Raw genomic sequence first — 23,849 nt, forward strand, 5'->3', positions numbered from 1 at the left:
ACCAAGAATGGCAAGCAAGGAGAAATGATTGGACACCTCCTAGGGTGGAAAGCTGCATGCCTTACATCAATTAAAGTATGCCTTCCATGCACACTGATGGACCTTGCAAGTAGTACACTTCCTATACTTTAGTATCATGGGAATGATCAATTTAGAGATGCCTCACACTCCAAGGACTGGGGCTTGAAAAAAAATTCTGTTAAGCAAGCCACTGAAGCAGGAAGGCAAATCTGTCCTACAATCAGGACTGAACTGTTACTGTGAAAACTCAAAATTTGGGGTCAAGCAGGACAACCATTGTGGCTGCTAGGGTGATTTTCTGTGGGGTCTGGTAGAACACTGTCAGTAGCTACTGATAGAAAAATCTTCGGCTTCAAAGTCTTGATCCACTGGTGTCTAAAAGAGAAGCCCTACCGCCTCAGGACACAAAGCCAAGGGGTATAGACTGTAAAATGAACCATGCCCTTTGCTTTGCCTCCTATTCAGCCTCCTAGAAGTGGCAGCTGCACCCATCAGTTACAGAATTAAACTGCCTCCAACCCCCAATAATAAATGCTGTGAGACGACCATGTTTTACCTATTCCTTCTTCAATATCATACAGTTAACACTGACGCGGTGGTGAGTTCCCACAAATGAAAATACATGCAACTACTGATTCTCGAAAGCTGTCCATCAAAAAATACATGTTAAAATGATGCAACTCAAGGAGACGGTGAAACGAAAAGTTGATCAGCACAAAATAAAAATTTGCCAATAAAATTCTCATCTAGCATGAACTTACTCTGCTGTTCGCGTCCAGTTCCTTTATCTTTTGCCGATACATGAACAATTCCATTGGCATCAATATCAAAGGTGACTTCTATCTGAGGTACGCCACGAGGTGCAGGTGGAATTCCAACCTGAAAAAATAAAATAAAAAAAAAACTATAGGCAGAGCAGAGTTGACACATCCAGTAATGTTACTAAACCCAGGACCGTGCGTGGACTATATCTGGTCTCCCACAGAACACGGAAATGCCATTATGTCAGTAAATATAAACTGACAAATACCTTTTCTCATCAGCAGCATATAGCAGTCTTGTAACTCATCAGTGTCCTGCTGGGCACTGGCTAAAGCTTGTAGGATTTTTTTTATGCACAAAAAAAAAAAAAAAAAAAAAAAAAACGTATTTAGCACTAAGTTTACACTGTAAAGTGAATAAATTTCAAACCTGATCGCTAGTCACCGATTGTTATAATGTACAAAAGCACACTTTTTGGAAAGGTGAGGCTACAGTTACTGTTCAACAAACAAGGTAGCTTGGTCTTACCTGTCCATGTCACTGGTCCCTAGGACCTGTATGGCACCTTGTGGCCAACTACATGTGTTGCACCTAGTGCCAAGATGAACGCCCATGCAGGATCCAAAGCTCGAAGCAACATTACAGGCTATTCTGATGGAGTGGATTTCCGTTACAGCTCACGGTTTTCCCCAAGGTTGCACCAATCTGGATGCAATGCTTCTATGTTTATATTACCATAACTAGTTTATTGTTTTCCAGTCAAGTCTTTACTGTCTTATTAATTTATCCGAGAAGCCCATCACCTTAAGACGCTGGCAAAAATTGAGGACTCCCTGAGTGGGGTAGATTACAGTCAGCATATCAGTATAATTTTTGGCACTTTTTGCCAATCTATATATTATTGTAGCTCTATTCAGTGTTTCAAATTTTGTATGTCAACCTTGATGTTAACTGTCTACACATGTATTCCTTCTAGCGCCGACTTTACCACTTGAGTTCATTCTAGATAGTTTCTTCATTTACAGACTGCTGTGAATGATGTGGCTGTGTGGGTGGAGCCATTTTGGAATGTGACAGTAGGTCAGCGAAGAGTCTTCTCTACCCGCTGTCACAATGGATGGCTCTCAGGGAGTGATTGGGGCACACACTGGAAAATGTTAAATGACACACCGAAAAAGTGCAACATGTTCCAAAAAAGTGATTTTGGCCTTTAGGGAAGTTCTGGGCCTCAAAAAGACATTATGCTTGCGCAAAGAATGATAAGCTAGTAGTCTTTGGAACTGAGGAGATCAAACAGAAGATTTTACCTTTACAAAAGTCGTCGGATTTCAACAAATTGTCAGGAGAATTAAAGAATAAAATGGGACAAAGAAATCTAAGACAAAAAAAAAAGTAAATATATTAGGGACTCTGGCCACTTTGCCAGAGGGGATATTTTTAAATGGCAAACCAAGGCTCCAGGGTTGGATGCAGGAGCAAGCAGTATTGGCCCTTCTCAGGTCACGTCTGCTTCTGTGTCCACTCCAGTTACAACTAGGGCCCCTCCCGTCAGGGGACCTCCCATGAGAGGTGGGGGAAAACCTACAGGGATCCCCACTAGAGGTGGACGGGGTAGAGCACTCCCATCCCCGTATATGAACAAAATAATTGGCGAGATCATGGTGACACCTCACGACCTTTTAGGGGTCACGTCTCCTATGGTCCACCCAATAGGGATAAGTTTCAATATCAGAATTTGGACACACGTGGGAGAAATAATGGATACCCAAGAGGGGAGGAATCATACTATGAGCCCCCCTCTGTGCCAGTTCAGAATCACTTTGCTCCCTTGTCATATCAAGACAATGGTCAAAATTATGATTTTTTTGGACAGCGCCCACTTCACTGGCAGGAACAGTGGGGCCAAACTCCAAAGGGGAACCAATCAAGTGGCAAAAGAATACAGAAGAAGAGGAGCAGGGAGAAGAATTCAAAAGGCAAAAATGTCTTGAATAAAATTAAAAATGAAATGAAAAGATGTCCTGCCCATAGATTATCATGGTTTGGTAGGATAAGCGTGGTTGATGATCCTTCCAAAAGCACTGTACATATTTCAAAGTTTGCCGATAAATGTTCCCAGGGCTTTTTTTTAAAACCCTGAGATCGGTAGTACAGAAATTTGTATGGAATAATAAAAGTAACCGCATCGCCTTTCGGACATTAACTAGATCTAAAGAGAAGGGAGAGGTATACCTCCCGGACCTTGAAAAATATCATGAGGCGGCAATTGTGCGGAGGGTTATGGACTGGGCAGATGCCCCCCGGCAGAAAAAATGGGCAGAATTAGAGGCAAAAATTTGTAATACTGAGCTAGGACAGTTTATCTGGATTCCTAGGCAGTTCAGAGGCCCCTTGGAAGAGGTGGCCCCGATTACCTTGGAAGCCTTAAGAACGTGGGACAAGTTAATAAAAAGTATACAAGGACAATATAATAGTCCCCTGATGCCCTCAACAGGAAATAATTATTTTCCACCGGGGAAAGATAATAAATTATACTTAAAATGGTCCACATCTCCCTATTTGAGACTAAAAGACGTTATGAGAGGAAACACCCTATGTTCATTAATTGAACTGCTGGAAAGATACGGGCCTACCCCTTGGGAAGCCTGGAGGTATAAACAATTGCAACATTTTGTAGACACCCTCCCAAAACCTCTTCGGGGGGGTAGGTAGGTTGAATGTATGGGAAAGATTAGTCGATCAAAAGGAGACAGATAGGCATGGAATTTCTATCATCTATAAGTTGTTGATGACACACCTTGAACGAGGAGCCGTTTGCCCAACAGAGAGCTGGGAATTGGAACTGAATCAATTTCTACCAGAAACCATGAGAAGTAGAGTATTCGATTATGTTCACTCTACTTCTGTGGATACACAGATAAAAGAAATGAACTTTAAATTACTAGTTAAATGGTATTTTGTCCCAGCAAAACTAAATAAAAAATCCCCAGGAGTCACCTCTATATTGGAGAGAGTGCGGGGAGGTGGAAACCCATGCCCACATCTGGTGGCAGTGTCCGAAGATTCAGGTATATTGAGGCCAAATAGTAGAACTAGCTAAGGAGAATAGTGGTATTAAAATTAGCTTGGACCCTTGGCAATGTCCGTTTCACGCCACGGCTATCCCTAGGAAAAAATACAAAACGGCAATTATTCCAATACTATTAAACGCAGCAAAGACACTGATCCCAAAAAGGTGGAAGGACAAACAAGCTCCCCCGATACAAGAATGGTTAAGGGAGGTAAAAAGGATAAGAATTATGGGAGGCAACGTACCAGCATAAGGAGCCAAATAGTGGAGATACTGGAACATGGGGAGGTTGGACGAAGTTTAAACAGTCTATGATCTACATGTGCTATATGTGCAGGGAAGACAGTATCTAGATCAGTGTTTCCCAACTCCAGTCCTCAAGGCACACCAACAGGTCATGTTTTCAGGATTTCCCTCAGATGAAACGGCTGTGGTAATTACTAAGGCAGTGAAACTGATCAAATCACCTGTGCAAAATAATGGAAAGCCTGAAAACATGACCTGTTGGTGTGCCTTGAGGACTGGAGTTGGGAAACACTGATCTAGATAACACTGGCCTGCTCGGCTTGTGGTAAAAGTCTGGGCTCTCCCCCCTCCCCCGTTGGGAGGTTATGCTGGGGGAGGCTCCCCCCCCCCTCTTTTATTTTTCTCTTTCCCTCTCTTTTTCTCCCTTTCCCTCCCTTTTGTTTTTCAGCAGAGGGGAGAAAATTTTTGAGAAGTCACACGATTTAAAGGGTGAGAAGCACACGATGCACTTAAACAGTTTGGGGGAGCTGAGGGTTTTTTCCCCTCGCCGCTTCCCCCCTCCCCTTTTTTTTCTCTTTCTCTCTTCTCGGAGAGGTATAAAGGCACATAGGTAATGGGGCAAGAGCTTTCACTCTTGCCCCCACATACTAATAGACAGGGCACAGGCACTAAAGGACTAGAAATGAAATTGGGCACTTAGCACAAGGGGAGAGGGGGAGGGGGGGGAGGTGATGACAGGGAAGAAAGGGTAAAGGCGGAAGTGAGAGTAAAAGACCAGAAGGACGCAGGATTGACCCATACTATTGTTTTATGCGAGTGGTTTTTGTTATTTATGTTCATGAAATGTTGAATTTATTTTAAATGTGAAAAAAAAATTGTATGCTTACTGGCAATGAACTGTAAAATAAATCTGTGTTTTTGTTTTGTTTTTTAAAATTGAATAAAAACAAATTGAAAACATAAAAAGGCAAAAACGGTAGTAGGAGCTGGCGTTTTTAACATTAGTGGTTCAGAACCATCTAGTGACGAACTGAAGGTTTTAGACAAGGGAAGTTTGCTCCGGTCTGCAATTTTAACAAATTTCAAACATATATTAGTTTGCAAAAATTTGTTGGGACCTTAAACATTAAGCTGTATTTTTTGTCCAAACCCGGGGCTCCTCGTCCAGTTCCTATTTCTGTGCCTGGCCCAGCTGTCCCCCAGGAGGTACACTCTAACCTGTCCAACAAGTCAATTTTTAACCCTCCTAAACATGACTATAGGCATATAGAAGCGTTTAAAAACATGGTTGCCAGCGATTTGGAATGCATGAAAGTTAAAAAAAAGTTAGGGATCCACATTATTCAAAATTGTGAATCGCATCCCTGGAGAAAAATAAAAATGTGTTGGTCAGACCCGCCGATAAGGGGGGGGGGGGTCTGGTGGTAATGAGCAAAACATTATAATGAGGAAATTAACAGATTGTCAGATCGGCCCACTTACAAACTGCTGAGCAACGATCTTGTCCTTGCTTATAAGAGTGAGCTTCAGTCATTAATTAAGCAAGGTTTTACCAGAGGTGTACTAAATAAAAAGGAATCGCTATACTTGGATCCCAGGGCGTGCAGAAGGCCAATTATCTATTTTTTGCCTAAAGTGCATAAAAATGCCCTGGCCCCTCCGGGCCAACCCATTGTTAACGGGATAGATTCGGTCACTGCACACCTGGGACAATATATCGATAATTTTCTTAAACCTCTGGTCTCTACCTCTACTGCTTATCTCAAGGACACTAGACATGCCATTTAAATAATTGAGTCTACGCCGGCCTGTGACAATAGTCTTCTTGTCACGGCTGACGTGGGCTCATTATACACCATCATAGGACATGAGGATGCTATTAAATCTGTCAAATGGGCCCCAAGTTCCTCCAACTTACCTGTCTCATTACAAAGGTTCCTTGTTGAAGCCCTTGAGTTTTGTTTGTCTAGAAATTATTTTTGGTACGACCATAGATTTTTCCTACAAACACTCGGCGTTGCAATGGGTGCAAGGTTTGCACCCAGCGTAGCCAATCTATTCATGGCTTTGTGGGAAGAAGAAACTGTATTCAAAGACAGACCAGCCCAATTGAAACTGTATTTTCGCTACATCAATGATCTTATCATTTGGAGGGCAATCCGAGTAGTTTACAGCCCTTTATGTCCAGGTTAAAACGGGAATGACAAAAACATCAGGCTAACTTGGAGCTCCGATGCCTCCAGTTTGTCGTTTCTTGATCTGGAGATCTTCAGAGATGGTTCTGGCTACAAAACCAGGAATTTCTTACACCACTTAAGCCCCGGACCTTTAGGCAGCTAAATGCCCAGGCCAGGTTTTGCGATTCGGCACTGCGTCGCTTTAACAGACAATTGCGCGGTCGTGCGACGTGGCTCCTAAACAAATTGGCATCCTTTTTTCCCCACAAATAGAGCTTTCTTTTGGTGGTATTTTATCACCTCTGCGGTTTTTATTTTTTGCGCTATAAACAAAAATAGAGCGACAATTTTTTTTAAAAAAAATCAATATTTTTTACGTTTTGCTATAATAAATATCCCCCAAGAACATATGAAAAAAAAAAAAAAAAAAAAATTCTGAGTTTAGGCCGATACGTATTCTTCTACCTATTTTTGGTATAAAAAAAAAAAAATAAAAAAAAAATCGCAATAAGCATTTATCGATTGGTTTGCCCAAAATTTATAGCGTTTACAAAATGGGGGATAGTTTTATTATTTTTTTTACTACTTATGGCGGCGATCAGTGATTTTTTTCGTGACTGCGACATTATGGCGGACACTTCGGACAATTTTGACACATTTTTGGGACCATTGTCATTTTCACAGCAACAAAAAAAGCAATTAAATTGCATTGTTTATTTTGAAAATGACAGTTGCAGTTTGGGAGCTAACCACAGGGGGCGCTGAAGGAGTTAGGGTTCACCTAGTGTGTGTTTACAACTGTAGGGGGGTGTGGCTGTAGGTCTGACGCCATCGATCGATGCAGCCGCCACAGTGAAGCACGGGGAAGCCGTGTTTACGACTCTCCCCGTTCTTCAGCTCCGGGGAGCGATCGCAAGGGGGCGGCTAGAAAGGAATAGCCGCGCTCTCGTCACGGATCGCTCCCCGCGGGTTACCGACCGCCGCATGTACCGGGGGGGGGGTCCCGATCAGACCCGCGGAAAGGCCGGGACGTACATGTACGCCCATATGCCTGTACGTGCCATTCTGTGGACGTATATGTACATGCGGCGGGCGTTAACCGGTTAAACAGTCTGACAAACGGTTTTATACCCCTAAACAGCTGCCATCACAAATCTTGGTTGTGCAATATCCCCAGGGGCCAGTTTATTCGCCTGCGGCGTAACTGTACCCTGGGGTCAGATTTTTTTGCACAGACATCCTTGCGGAACGTTTCCTGCAAAAGGGATATAAGGATGAGATTGCTAGCTAAATCAAAAAGGTTGGGGATATGGATCGTGCACCTTTGGTAGCCGGTCGGTGTCCTAGGTCACCACCAAAAACAGACAGTACTCAACTTCGGATCATTCTAGATTACAATGTTCAACATAAAAAATTTGAAAAAAATTATGAAACATTGGAATATCTTACAGAAGGATCAAGTGGTGGGTACTATTATACCACCACGCCCCAGGTTCAACTACCGTAGGGCACCTACACTGAGGGATGTCATAGCCCCGAGTGTTGTTGACCCCCCTGTGGTAAAAGTCTGGGGGAATTTCCCACTCCTAACTGGTTTCTATGCATGTGGGAGGTGTCCACCATGCAAGAAATGCAGACAAACCGCTAAAAAACGGAAGGAATTTGTAGCCAATACCACAGGGAACACTTATCCTATCAAAAGCCTCATTACTTGTAACACTGTAGGGGTTGTGCATGTTCTCCAGTGTGACTGTGGATTACAGTACATCGGGAGGACATCTAGACCTCTCCATGTGCGCATTGGAGAGCATGTTAACAACATTATTAAAGGACTAAGGAAGGGGTCTCTAAACTGCGGCCCGAGGGCCAGATGTGGCCCTTTATTAGCCTGTATGCGGCCCTTGGGGCACTATTCCTCCCACTGATATGGGGCTACTATTCCTCCCACTGATATGGGGCTACTATTCCTCCCACTCATATGGGGCTACTATTCCTCCCACTCATATGGGGCTACTATTCCTCCCACTCATATGGGGCTACTATTCCTCCCACTCATATGGGGCTACTATTCCTCCCACTCATATGGGGCTACTATTCCTCCCACTCATATGGGGCTACTATTCCTCCCACTCATATGGGCTACTATTCCTCCCACTGATTTGGGGCACTATTCCTCCCACTGATATGGGGCACTATTTCTTCTATTAATATCGAAGATGGGATACTGTTCCTTCTACTGATAGGGGCCCTACTCCTCCTGACAACCAACTGAAGCCACATTTATTCTCACTGGAGCTGGGTTCGGGACATTTTCTGCCCCCCGCCGCTGGCCACAATCCGGCCCTCCTAATGTCCGAAGGACAATAAAGTGGTCCTTTGTTTGAAAAGTTTGGAGATCTCTGGACTAAGGACCCATAATGTATCTAAACACTTCTGATATTTTCATAATAAGGATCCAAAAGGTATTTGAAGTTTTGGGGTCTAGAGGGTCCAGCCATACTGGAGAGGGGGGAACTTCATCCGCCAACTCAGCCAGCGTGAGTCATTTTGAATCCATGAGAGCCAATTTTTGGTGCCGAGGGGGTTGAACGTTGAGTTTGATCTCAACTGCTTCATCTCCAATAAATGATTATATATGGTCTTTTATATTTTATTATGTATTTCTTCTGTTTGATTCAATCCTCTTTTTGCCATTTCCTTATGATCTCTTCTCAGTGTGTTCAAATGTGACGCATTATACATATGAACATTTAGATCATTATTTTATAGTTGTGTGCATAGGAAAGGTCGCGGGTGTACGTTTATGCTTTTTAACATAATGGCCGTGTATACTCCTAATTGGGGGTGTATTTTATACTGTTAAAAGATGGCATGGTGTATCCATGGGTGTTGTCACCTTATGGCTGTGTGTCGAGGTTTCCATGGTGGTGTCACTTTATGGCTGGTGTGTCAAGTTTCCTCTCTCTCAGCTTCCTGTTACGGCAGAGTTTCCTCTCACTCAGGCTTCCTGTCATGGCCTGTGCAAATGTTTGGGACTCTCACCATGGTTACCGCGTCTGTATATCTAGAAGTCGGGTGATGCCTTGGCTCCACCCACCGCTGACAAAGTCCAATCGGACGTAACGTGCATACGGGGAAGGAGCTTTGAGACGTCACCTGCATCCTTTCCATTGCCGTTTGCGGCTGTACACCACGGCTACTTGCCATGCTTTATGGTTTTAATCTCATTCGTTATACCAGACGGTAGTCCTCCAGTGGATTTCCCTGTGCTTATTGACCAGTCCAGGATTTTTGCTGTATAGTGAACTTTACCCTTGGAATAAAATATAAACAGTCTACACTGAGATCGTGTTTTCTGTTTTTTCATATCTGATCGGATTACTTACCACTCTGCTGGATCCATCCGCATCTTCTCTCCTATGGTGAGACCAAGCTGTTTTGACCAGTTGTTAATGCAATGACCATCCCATCTGGTAAGCAAGCATTTCTCTTATTGGAGGAGGTTACATCACTTTCGTTTGAGGAGTTTTTGCTGTATCACTGGGTGTCATCTTCAGTTACTTTTATATGGACTTTCATTGCGCTGCACTTGCATATTTTTTTCAGTAGTCTTTGGAACAAGATCGAAAGTGCTGATAACTGACCCCTGATACTCCAGGTCTATTTTCATGAAGATAACACTATTAGAATAACCAATTCAGAGTAATGTTTTGTCACTCAAAACCAGGGCTTCTGTGGGATAAACCAGCTATGCACAACTTTATATACAGTCCCTGACAAAAGTCTTGTTGCTTCTCCATTTTGTAGAAACTCCTGCTATTAACCTGACTTTTAATTAATCAATTGGTGTTAGAAATAGCTCATATGAAAAGCTAAAGCCCTCCCAAATGATGTTTAATGCACTGAAATAAGTTAGTTTCACTGAAAAAAGATTCATCATTTAATCAAGACAGAAAGGTCAAATTTTGGCAAGACAAAAGATTTGTCATCTATACAAAAATTTAACAACTTTACTGAAAATCCAAAAATATGTCAGCAAATTAAGTAGTGGTGCTGCGAGATCCAATTTGAATATCTTGTATGACTTCCATGAGCTTGAAGGACAGCATCCATGCGGTTTGGCAAGGATTCATACAATTTATTGATGAAGTCATCAGGAAAAGCAAAGAAAACAGACTTGCATGCCTCTCAGAGTTCATCAATATTCTTTGGTTTCGTCTTCTATGCTTCCTCTTTCATCCTACACCACATATGCTCAATGATGTTCATTTCTGGTGACTGGGCTGGCCAATCCTGGAGCATCTTGATCTTCTTCGCCTTAAGAAACTTTGATGTGGAGATGGAAGAATGCGATAGAGCACCATCCTGCTGCAAAATTTGGCCTTTTTTATGGTTGGGAATATAAGAGGTAGCTTCTTGGTATTTTAGACAATTGATGTTGCCTTCCACCCTGCAGATCCCTCGCACACCCCCATACTGGATGTAACCACAGACGATGATTCTGCCTCCACCAAACTTCACTGTTTTCTGGGAAAATCTCGGCTCCATGCGGGTTCCAGTAGGTCTCCTGCAATATTTGCAACAGAAGATTCATCTGAAAAATCCACCTTCTGCCACTTTTCCAGAGTCCATCCTTTTAGCAGGCTGTGGCTCTTGGCAAATGCCACACGGTTTTTCAATTGTCTTGTTTAGTGCTGGCTTATGGGCACCGATTCGACCATGGAGGCCATTTCGAGACAGAATCCGACAAACTGTTCTGGTTGACACAGGGACTTCAGGTGACCAGGTCTCGCGGAGCTCTGCTGCAGTGGAAAATGGGCTGGCCTTGGATTTTCGAGCCAACAAACGGTCCTCTCGAGCAGTTGTCTTGCGGGGTCGGCCTGACCTGGCCTTGTCCAAAATGTCTCCAGTCTCTTCAAATCTTTTTTTTATCCTCTGAACTTGACGCCGAGACACATTGAAGGTGTCTGCCACATCAGCAGTGGATTTGGTCTTCAGCCTCTTGATCATCAACACTTTAGTCTCCAGGTGAATCTTAGGCATGTTTGCAGAGGTCTAGTTGCAGTTGAGAAGGTCTAGTGTACTGGTGTTCTTTTATACACACCTGAGATGTAATTGATCAATTATTAGTCACAGGTGAAGCTCATATAACAAGGCGACAACACTTCTGTCTTGGCAAAAATTGACTCAATGGGCTTTACCAAGCTGTGAATATTAGAATACTTTTTGTCAGTTTCGTTTTGCACTGAAACATTATTACAAAAGCTGTTGGGATTAAAATGACTAATTTCTTGTAACAAAATCTTGATTAGAAATATATTTTAGTGGCACTTCAGGTCAATTTGTACACAAGTGACAAGACTTTTGTCAGGGACTGTAGAGAACACTGATATGCCAAGAAAAGAAAAATTAGACAGACATAGTCTATTGAAAGATAAACCAATGGCTACTGGGGAACAAAATGAGTACGCCTGGCCCTTCATTACAGGCTTCTCGGACCAACACTTTTTGATCAAAAAACTAGTTAAAAAACACTGGCACCTGGTTAAGGACGATAAGGTTCTGGGACCCATCCTTCCAGAGAAACCTATGGTTGTCTTGAGGGGAGCATCCTCCCTGAAGAACTCCATAGCCCCCAGTGTTTGCGACCCCCCTAGTAACACACCAATGTTCTTTCAACATCGAGTTGGATATTACAAGTGCAAAAAGTGTGCGGTTTGCACCATCAATAAGATCAAAGATTGTAAAATTACCAACTTTACATCAAATAGCACTTCACAAGTGTTTGACATCAAGTCTTTTATCACATGTTCCACTACCCATGTGGTTTACCTTCTAATTTGCCCCTGTGGGCTTCAATACATTGGGCGCACCATCAGACCCCTACATGTGAGGCTCAACGAGCATATAAACAATATTAGAAAGGGTTTTAAGGAACACTCTGTGTCTAGACACTACAGGGAAGTTCACCACAGAGACCCCACAGGGACCACATTCATTGCTATTGATAGACTTCAAAATCACTGGAGAGGAGGTTCTAAAAAGAAGGCTATATCCAAATTAGAAATGAGTTGGATATACAGGGTTAAATGCTTGAAGCCATTGGGTCTGAACGTAGACATTGAAATCAATGCGTTCATTGACAACTCATGATTTCGCTGTATTCAAATCTGTAAAACTGAGGTTGGGTCCATAGTTTCTCACAGGTTATTATATGATATACATATTTGTGCATTACTATAAATTAAAAAGATTAAAAGAAACTTTTTTGCGATATCTTGATCCCCTGATGAATTTTCGCAACTTTATATTTTATTTTTAATAGTACTTTTTAACTTGTTTTTCCTATATACATTTACATATATATGGAATTTTTGACTTCTCCAATATATCAACTAATGTGTTTACCCGTATTGGGGCACACACTGGAGAGTCCTTTCCATATAATTGTATTTAGAATATATGCAACTGTAGTTTGTAAGCTTATTCTAAACCCCTAACAGTCCCACACGGTATTTTTGCACAATAGGATTTACATATATACTATCCTTGCGCCCTATACCTGTGAGATGGACCTGAGATCCGTTCCCCTAATGGGACTGTAATGTTGTGATGGTTTTTCATCTATTTAGATTATAGGGACAATCATCTGCTTTTACATCCATAGGTGGCAGCAGAGCATTTATTTATGCTTATTCCTTTATTGGTCGTGTGAACTGCCTATTACTTACAAGAACGTAGTGTGATCTTATGTTCATTGAGAGGCGGATCTTCTGGGAAGGGCTGTGACAGCCTTCTTGGTTTGATACCGCCCACATGTTCAGCCCATACGAGGTTGGCTATTACGCCGGCCTATGGGCTGTCGAAATGAAAACGAGGCTTGGTTAAGCTTCCTGCTATATAGAGTGGTGATGTCAATGCGTCGCCCGTGCCCTTTGAAAACGTCAGCTTTGTCGAACTGGTCAGGGCAGAGCTAAGCAGTGACGTCATCACGCTCCCACGTGACCCCGGAAGCACGGGTGTTTGCGCTTTTATTCGTTTTTAAACTTATGCCGGCTGTTGTTACTATTTGTTTGCGATTTAAATTTTTTTGGTATTGCTGTAGCGCTATATCCAGCTTTACAATAAACGTCTTTTTAAGGAGATAACGCACATGGTGCCTGTTTTTTCATACTCCCTATATCCTATGGACTAACCACCATCACTTCCACCATTGGCCCCAGAGGAGGACTATCCGTGGAGTTCTTGAGGAACCAGGAGGATCCATCTTAAACCTTTGCAGAGGTTTATATCTGCACAGGCGATAGACCTTTTAGGTCCTACGATTCTGGTAAGGGTCCACCTTCTACTATTCTTTGTGGCACTGGATAACGCTTCATCGCTATGGTGGCGGATGACATCCCTACTTCCCACCTTCAGACACTTCTATCAGTGTTCATGTGAAGTTCTGACCTTTCATCTCTCCTAGGGGACTGTTTTTTTCTGTTTTCTTCTGTTTGTGTTTTTCTCACTTTTAAATTTTGGATCACTTTGTACATGGGTTTATCACCCGATTGTCCTGCTCAGGACGTTTAAACACAACAATTGTTTATCTCTGTGCATTTTCACGCTGGACAGACAATTATTATTGTTTTTTTGGCAGACACTTTGCGATTTGGATTATCTGCTGTTGCATCATTGCACGTACTGTTTATTTATTCACTATTTATTTAGGTATCATTTAGCGCAACTATTTTTCCCATCAAAATTGCACCTGCTCGTGGAATGGCCACAAACTTTTACCTTTAGAAATCTCCATAGGCGATGCTTAAAAAATGTTTAAAAAAAAAAAAAAAAATCTACAGGTTGCATGTTTTGAGTTACAGAGAGGTCTAGAATTATTGCTCTTCGCTCTACCGATTGTGGCAATACCTCTGAAGACGTGACATCCAATCACGAAACGCGTCAGGGGGCGTGACCACGTGATCTAATCGTCCAATCAGGTGCGCGGGATCCCGGACTCACGGCGACAGGAGGAGAATCTCCCCCAGGAGCTGCACAAGTGAGACGCCTGCAAACCTTTGATTGAGACACAGGCGCCATTTTGAATTTTATACTAGTAAGCACAACATTGAAGAGCTCTTGTATCCTGTATAAATAAACGTTTTTACACTATGCAGAGTCTCTCTCTTATCCTTACATGATTACATGAATTTGAGCACCTCCAGAGACTATCAAGTGACAGGAGAAGGACGGAGGAGAGATCCAGCTGTATCTGAATACTCTGCTGAAAGACAGCCAGCGATCCGTGCCTATTGATATCATATATCTGGTGAGTGAGGTCCCTTAGGGGATCCCTACGAGTCAAATTCATATAACAGCACAATCATTGCAGAAGTGTTTCGCAACATTGTATTTTGTAGGACTGATGAAAGAACCCTGCGTTTTTGTGCATGCTAACATCTGAGACATCCATCACTGTCTATTGATTCCAGAGCAGACTTTACTTGCATTTAGGACTGTTTTATTTAGAGCAGAACCTATGCATTGAGGACTCTGTCATATTTTGAAGTTCCACTTAGTTCATTTATGTGGCAATTCCTATTGATATTTGGCATCAGAGACTCCAAATATTTTCTTTAGCAGGATGTGGTAACACATTATTGGTTTAAGCACGAAGGGCTTACAACTAGCGCTGTTAATGTTTATTTTAATTGGTGCATTAGACCATTGATTTTATAGGCATATTTGAATGTGGCAATACCTCACATGTGTGTTTTGAACACAGTTTTCATATGCGGGCGCTACTTACTTGCGTTTGCTTTCGCTTCTGCACGCGAGGTGGATGGAACAGGGCATGTTTGAATTTTTTTTTCTCATTTATTTTTACACTGTTCTTAAAAAAAAAAAAGTGTCACTTTTATTCCTATTACAAGGAATGTACTATACACCCCCCACATTGCTAAAGTTGTTTTCACACCACTTTAGGGGGAACAGCTTCCTTAATATATTTTACATTACCATAGCGCAGAGTTCTCCATTTACCAATTTATATTGGTCTTCAAAGTTCATCACTCCCAAGCCTATTCACTCACGCAGCAATGGATGTCCGATTTTATGAAAGCAAGGAAAAGAGATCTTGTTGAATGTTTTCAACACAACACCAAGACCAGTGGAGATTTAGATAAAGGTTTCAAACAGTTACAGCATGATATGGAAAAACAAAATCAGGTTGTGGTGGGACACTGCATCACTAGAAATGTATATTACCAAAAATCTTACACCACAACGTTTGAGGTGGGATGTCAGCCCCTTAATCTATTAGATGAATGGTACCAGTTCTTTAATTCATGTAAGAAAAAAAACTTATGCAATTAACGATTAGGAGGAGACAAACCAAAAATCAAATATTGGAAGCAAAAATCACTGAATTGAGAAAAACTATGGTACCATTCAAGGACACAACTGATGTTATGAGACAATTGATACCAGAAAAAGGCTCACAAATTACGGAGTCATCTGTGCAATTATGATGGAGAAACAAAACAAAAAAAAGATGAAGTATCAAAGGGACCTGAAAGATTTTGTAGAACAGAAAGTCTATAAGTGGCAAGAAGATATAAACCCTCCAGAGTCAAAAGAGCCATCAGTTGAGAGAGAATTGGAAATACAAGACATTACAAGTCAGATGACTACCAAGGCTACTTGTCCAACCGGTTCTCAATCTACTAAACCAAATTCCAAACTACCCAGCAAACCTTAATAGACCTCAAGCACCTTGAGGCGATTCAGTTCGCATTTGTAGCGCTGTATAAGTAATTTATAACTTATGAATTATAACTTTCTTTTAGTCAGAAAGAAAGTTATAATACTGAAGTTATGAGACAACTAATTGATACCAAAACCTATAAAAAAAATTAAAGGGAGATCCCACCCCAAAACGGAAAATTGCATTATCCAACTGTGTTCAAAAAGGAACAAAATCGCATATTTTAAAAGAAGCCAAATATCTGGTACCCAAAGTACCTATCCTTCCTGTTCTATATATTATCCCCAAAATCCACAAATCTAAAGAGAAAACCCAGGACGGCCCATACTTCATGGGATTGGTTCTCACTTCTAGGATTGGAGAATCATATCTCAAAGATAGTAAGGAACTTATTAACTGCTTGCCAAAAAGCCGCAGTTATACGGCGGCAGGTCGGCTCTGCTGGGCGAAATCACGTAGAAATACGTCATCTCGCCGACCAGCCAATAGGGGCGCGCTCGCCCCCGACTACAGCGCCCGGCAGGCGCGATCGTTTGTTACAGAGCGAGGATCGGGAGCTGTGTGTGTGTAAACACACAGCTCCCGGTCCTGTCAGGGGAGAAATCTATGAACAGCGATCAGACATTTCCCTAAGTCAGTCCACCCCCCCCTTCAGTTAGAACACACCCAGGGAACATACTTAACCCCTTCCCCGCCCCCTAGTGTTAACCCCTTTCCTGCCAGTGGCATTTTTATAGTAATCAATGCATTTTTATAGCACTGATCGCTATTGTCGCTCTATTTTTGTTTATAGCAAAAAAAAAAAAAAAGTGGGAAAAAAAGACGCCAATTTTGTTTGGGAGCCACATCGCGCAATTGTCAGTTAAAGCGACGCAGTGCCGAATCGCAAAAAGGGCCGGTCATTGAGAAGCAATATGGTTTGGGGCTGAAGTGGTTAATAAACTTTCCAATACTAGTATTAACCTCTTGACCACCGCCCCATGTCAAAAAGACGTCCTCTTTTTAAAGTTGAATATCTCGATAACGGCAGCAGCTGCTGCCACAACCGAGATATTCATCTTTTCAGGGGGCGTGGTGTACACGATAACGGCGGTCTCCGCGGCGGATTCGCCGCGAGATCGCCGTTATCGGTGGCGGGAGAGGGGCCCCCCCCTCCGCCGCTCTCCGCGCCCTCCGCCGCTTACCGGAGCCGTCGGTAGCGGCGGAGGGGATCGGATGTGTCCGGCAGCTGAGCGGGGACGGGACTGAAGGTGTAATCTCCTTCACCCGTCCCTCATAGCTCTGCGTGGGCAGGAAGTGACGTCAAAACGTCAGTCCCCGCCCAGCCTCTTAAGAAACATTTTTTTTTTGTCATTTGAAAAAATGACTTTTTTTTTTTATTTTATTTTTGCATTGAATCTAATTATGAGATCTGAGGTCTTTTTGACACCAGATCTCATATTTAAGAGGACCTGTCATGCTTTTTTCTATTACAAGGGATGTTTACATTCCTTGTAATAGGAATAAAAGTGATACATTTTTTTTTTTTTTATTTCAGTGTAAAAAATTATAAAACGAAATAAAAATAAATAAGAAAACCAAAAAAAAATTTTTTAAAGCGCCCCGTCCCGACGAGCTCGCGCGCAGAAGCAAACGCATACGCGAGTAGCGCCCGCATATGAAAACGGTATTCAAACCACACAAGTGAGGTATCGTCGCGATCGTTAGAGTGAGAGCAATAATTCTAGCCCTAGACCTACTCTGCAACTCAAAAAATGCAACCTGTAGAATTTTTTAAACGTCGCCTATCGAGATTTTTAAGGGTAAAAGTTTGACGCCATGCCACGAGCGGGCGCAATTTTTAAACGTGACATGTTGGGTATCATTTTACTCGGCGTAACATTATCTTTCACAATATATAAAAAATTGGGCAAAATGTATTGTTGTCTTATTTTTTAATTCAAAAAAGTGATTTTTTATTCCAAAAAAGTGCGCTTTGTAAGACCGCTGCGGCAAATACAGTGTGACAAAAAGTATTGCAATGACATGCCATTTTATTCCCTAGGATGTCTGCCTAAAAAAAATATATAATGTTTGGGGGTTCTGATTAATTTTCTAGGCAAAAAAATTGTGATTTTTCACATGAAGGAGAGAAGTGCCAGAATTAAACCCGGTGGGCAAGTGGTTAATTCCAATACATTTTTGTTACAGTGGACGTAGAGTCCCTTATATACGAATATTAAACAAAAAAAACGGCCTTTCAGAGTCGTAAAACGGGACGGGCCTTGAAAACACAATCTACACGCTACAATCAAGTAAAGGGGGTCGCAATGGGGGCTCGTTATGCCCCCAGCGTGACCAACTTGGTCCTTAATAAATGGGAACAGATCTATAATATGAGTGGGAAGGCCTCAAATTGTATAAAAAGGTACATAGATGATATTGTACTGTTATTGGAAGGCTCTAAAACCAGCCTAGTGAATTTTGTCAGTATGATGAATTCCAACAAATATGGATTAAAATTCACAGCCACATGGAATAAAACATCAATCAACTATTTAGATTTAGTATTGACTAATACCGATGATTGTATCACCACACATACTTTTTTCAAAGAGACTGACCGTAATGGTTATGTATCTAACTATTTCAGCTATCCCAAAGGGACAATACATGAGGATCAGGAGGAATTGCAATACCCTTACAATACCCTTGCAATACAGACTATGAGACCCAATCCTCAGTTCTCACAACAAAATTCATAGAAAAAGGTTACTCGCACCAAGTTTTGCAACAATGTCAGACACAGATATCACATATGAATATGGAAGACCTCTTGGTAACAAAACCCAAAGTACCATTAAAAGCAGATATGGCTTTGACAGGCTTTAACCGCCAGTACAAGGAAGTGGAACAAATATTTAAAAACATTGGCCAATTTTGTTAAAAGATAAAGACTTACAATTAGTATTACCTGCAAAACCACAATTTATAAAAGGGCACCTGGACTGCGAAACAGGATTGCACCCAATATCCCTGAACCTCTAAAAGCTTTGTCCACATTTGACAGAGAGGGTTTCTATTATTGCACTTGTTGTAAAGCCTGCAAAACGTCTAAAAGAACTAAAAGAAAAGTTACCAATTTCCAATCAGTAGTAACTAAAGATAATTAAAAAATTAAGTCGCTAATCACATGCGACTCAGAATACGTCACATACGTGTTGGAGTGCCCCTGCCCTAAGCAGTATGTAGGGCGCACTACACGCAAGTTACGTACAAAAATAAACATATCGCAAATATTGTCAAAGGGTTTCCGAAACATAGCGTATCCAATCATTTCAGGTTATTTCACAATCAAGATCCCACATTACTCACATTTTATGGGATCAATTGGGGTAAAAAGTATTGGAGGAACCAACCTCAAAAAATCTATTTCGCAAAATGGTTATATAATTTAGATACACTCCAGCCGGCAGGCCTCAACATAGATGTCGATTTAAACTGCTTTTTAACCAATGAGTAAGTTCTTAATGTTGAGGTACAACCAATTTTTACTGGTTTCTAGACTATTTAGGGATTGGTACCAATTTTCTTTTTTATTGGCATTTTTATATTTGCACCTTTTTATATTAGAATTATTTTTGTTTTATAAACTATTTTAAATCATTTATGTACCAGCAGACCTGGTGTGAATGGCAAGACTCACTGTGTCTTACATAGGATTGTAGTACCCAAATCCGTCCACAAGATGGCGCTGCCGTTTTTTACTTTTATTTTGTGTTGTTCATACAACCAATCACATCTGACTCAGGGTTATAAATACGACACCCATTCCTGATATCAATAGATGAAACGTACGTCGAGGCGTTCCTGGTCACGTTCAGCTACTTCCGGATTTGGCACAGAGAGGCGGTGGAACGCACGCTACACCTACCCACGAGAGTGAGACACGGTGCGGTCGGTGCTCCACGTCACATCTAGCTGCAACACGCTTGATTCCTTAGTGCCAAGGTCTCAGGACTTGGCTTTTGTTTTTAATCAGTTTTATAATAATCGTGGAACTTCACTATAGCCGTTTTTCTTCATGTTATCCATGGTAATTTCTTCTGTTGGAGTCCATTCCTGGCCAGTCCCATCCAGGTACCAGTACAGACCTTAGGCCACCAACTGTACTAAAGCTCCACCTGATTATTTTTTTTTTTAAACAAAGGGTCATGGTGGTCTGGTAAGTAGGCACTTACCTCTACCTCTTAACCTCCTTACAACTGCACACCGTCAAATGACGGCGGGCGGAATCCCCTGTTCTGACAGGACGTCATAGGACGTCCTGTGATTAGAAGCTGCTAGGGGGCGTGAGTGCGCGCCGCCGGTGACGCGCGCGCACCCGTCGTGTTACTGGGAACACAGTGCGCGTGCCCGGCGGCCGCGATGGCCACCGGGCACCCGCGATTGCCCAGTAACTGAGCAGAGACGTGGAGCTATGTGTGTAAACACAGAGCTCCACGTCCTGTCAGGGAGAGAGGAGACCGATCTGTGTCCCTTGTACATAGGGACACAGATCGTCACCTCCCCCAGTCACCCCCCTCCCCCCACAGTTAGAGCACTGACTAGGCTACACATTTAACCCCTTCCCCGCCCCCACATTTATACAGTAATCAATGCATATTTATAGCACTGTTCACTGTATAAATGTGAATGGTCCCAAAAATGTGTCAAAAGTGTCCGATGTGTGCGCTATAATGTCGCAGTCACGAAAAAAAAAAAAAAAAAAAAAAAAAAAAACGCAGATCGCCGCCATTCCTAGTAAAAAAAATTAATAAAAAAAAAATCATAATTATGTCCCCCTATTTTGTAGGCAATATAACAAACCAGTCACTATACGGTTATTGCGATTTTTTTTTTTTTTACCAAAAATATGTAGAAGAATACGTATCGGCCTAAATGGAGATGAATTTTTTTTAATTTTTTTTATTTGATATTTATTATAGCAAAAAGTAAAAAATAGTGTTTTTTTCAAAATTGTCGCTTTTTTTTGTTTATAGCGCAAAAACTAAAAACCGCACAGGCGATCAAAGACCACCAAAAGAAAGCTCTATTTGTGGGAAAAAAAGGACGTCAATTTTGTTCGGGAGCCACGTCGCACGACCGCGCAATTGTCAGTTAAAGTGTGTCCAGTGCCGGAAGCTAAAATTTAGTCTGGGCAGGAAGGGGGTGTATGTGCACAGTAGGCAAGTGGTTACCAGGTATCGCCAGTTTGATATCTGTTCCGTGGTGATTGTGTCTACGCTCAAGTTAACCATTTGATGCATGGACTTACTAATTGCTTATCACTTCGTGATCATTGCTGCATTTTTTGGACCGGTTTGCACTTATTTTTTGATATTATTTAAGCACTTGCACTTTAACCACTTAACCCCTGGACCATATTGCTGGTCAAAGACCAGAGCACTTTTTGCGATTCGGGACTGCGCCGCTTTAACTGACAATTGCGGTCGTGCGACGTGGCTCCCAAACAAAATTGGCGTCCTTTTTTTCCCACAAATAGAGCTTTCTTTTGGTGGTATTTGATCACCTCTGCGGTTTTTATTTTTTGCGCTATAAACAAAAATTGAGCGACAATTTTGAAAAAAAATGAATATTTTTTACTTTTTGCTGTAATAAATATCCCCCAAAAATATATAAAAAAAATTTTTTTCCTCAGTTTAGGCCGATACATATTCTTCTACATATTTTTCTAAAAAAAAAAAAAAAAAATCGCAATAAGCGTTAATTGATTGGTTTGCGCAAAAGTTATAGCTAGGGGGTATTTTTATTAATATATTTTTTTACAGCGGGAGGAAGAACCGGGGTGCGCCGAGTCAACAGCGGAGAGCGGCGAACATAGAAGACCCCCGGAGAGTGGAGAAGACCCCCCGGATAGCGGAGAAGACCCCCCCGGAGAGCGGAGAAGACCCCCCCGGATAGCGGAAGAAGAAGCCCCCCCCTGAGAAGCACACCACCCCCCGCCGAAGACGTCGGAGGAAACCTGCCGGGGGGTAGGCGCTTTTATAAAAGCGACCCCCCCCCGGCGGTGGAAGAGAACCAGACGGCGGCGAAGAAGAGCGGCCCCCACCCGAAGACGTCAAAGAAGAAGCCCCCCCTGGTGAAAAGAGCTAAAGACAGGGGGTGCCTCCGGAGCAGATTAATAAATTATTTTAAAAACCCTTTTGTCGTGTTTATTAACTTTAACATTTTTCCTGCAGGTGAATGGGTAGGGGTACGATGTACCCCATATCCATTCACTTAGGGTGGGGGGCCGGTATCTGGGGGCCCCCTTATTAAAGAGGGCTCCCAGATTCCGATAAGCCTCCCGCCCGCATACCCCGACAACCAACGGCCAGGGTTGTCGGGAAGGGGTCCTGTCCTCATCAACATGGGGACAGGGTGCTCTGGGGTGGGGGGGCCGCAGTGCGCCCCCCTGCCCCAGAGCACCCAACCCCCCCATGTTGAGGGCATGCAGCCTGGTACGGCTCAGGAGGGGGGGGGGGCGCTCGCTCGTCCCCACTCCTTTCCTGGCCCGCCGGGTAGCGTGCTTTGGATACGGGTCTGGTATGGAGTGTAGGGGGGCGTAGGGGGGGGGTCTCCTTACAACCCATACCAGACCTAAGGGCCCGGTATGCTCCTGAGGGGTGAACCCATGCCGGATTTTTATTTAAAATCCGGTGGGGAGTTCCCCCTCAGGATTCATAACAAACGCCGCACACGTGTAGAATTGGCGGGAATCCAAGTCGGATCTCTCGTCGCTTCTATGACGGCCTTGTCTCCATCGCGGCAAGCCAGCTCGGCGCTGGCTCCCGCGATGGGGCTCGTAGGTGCTCAATCTCGCCGAGAAATGGAGCGAGATTGACACAATATCGCGGTCACCTACTGTATCTTACTGTGGGGGGGGGGGGGGGGGGCCTCACTAGGGGAAACACTGATCCTCTGTTCATACATTGTATGAACAGAAGATCAGCATTTCCCCTGCTGACAGGACCGAGAGCTGTGTGTTTACACACACAGCTCCCGGTCCCCGCTCTGTAACGAGCAATCGCGGGTGCCCGGCGGCGATCGAGCCCACCGGGCACACGCACGAGAGTCGGAGGCGAGAGCGCGCGCCTCCAGCAGCGTGCACGCGCCCCTAGTGGCCGCTCGGCCCCTAGAGCCGACCTACCGCCGTATAAGGACGGTGGCTGGTCGGCTAGTAGTTAATCACTATTGTATTGTTAACCTTCTAGTTAACATAACGTTTCACGCTAGAATTTGGAATTTTATCACTTATTAGTGCCCCCTTACTATACACCCCCCACATTGCTAAAGTTGTTTTCACACCACTTTAGGGGAGCAGCTGCCTCAATATATCTTACATTACCATAACAATTGGAAGAAACTCACCGTCGCGACTTCCAGGAGGTAAAGGCGGAGGTGTCCTCCCTGACGGAAAGGGCTAAAACACCGTTCTCGGCCCTGGAGTGTCAGGCCTTGAGAGGGCGAGGGACCAGCACAGAGACGCCGCGATCGCCCTGCAGCTCCACCTGGAGGATGTGGAAGACCGGAACCGCCGCAATAACCTGCTGCTCCGGAGGGTACCCGAGACGGTGGATGCGGAAGCCCTGGATGGGAAACTCCAGGAGCTATTCCGCGAGGTCCTGGAGGAACCACTGGCGGTGATCGAGATTGATAGAGCGCACCGAGCTCTGGGCCCCAGGGCGGCGGATCAGGACAGGCCCCGCAACGTAATCTGCAGACTGCTGAGGTATGCCCAGAAAGAGCGCATCGTACAGGGTGCATGGGAGTGCGGTGATGGTGGATGGCGCCGAGTCACGAT

At 43.2% G+C, this 23,849-nt stretch overlaps 1 protein-coding gene across 2 annotated transcripts in view; it reads right to left on the reverse strand.

Annotated features, from left to right (window-relative positions):
- Positions 1–23,849, reverse strand: part of HSPA9 (heat shock protein family A (Hsp70) member 9) — a 414,391-nt gene that overhangs the window by 104,378 nt on the left and 286,164 nt on the right. For both annotated transcript variants that reach the window (XM_040344789.1, XM_040344788.1), the window contains one exon: positions 783–900. In XM_040344789.1, the coding sequence (XP_040200723.1) occupies positions 783–900 (118 nt within the window). The remainder of the gene's footprint in view (positions 1–782; positions 901–23,849) is intronic.

Source organism: Rana temporaria, chromosome 3 (genome assembly GCF_905171775.1).
Source record: "Rana temporaria chromosome 3, aRanTem1.1, whole genome shotgun sequence".
NCBI lineage: Eukaryota > Metazoa > Chordata > Amphibia > Anura > Ranidae > Rana > Rana temporaria.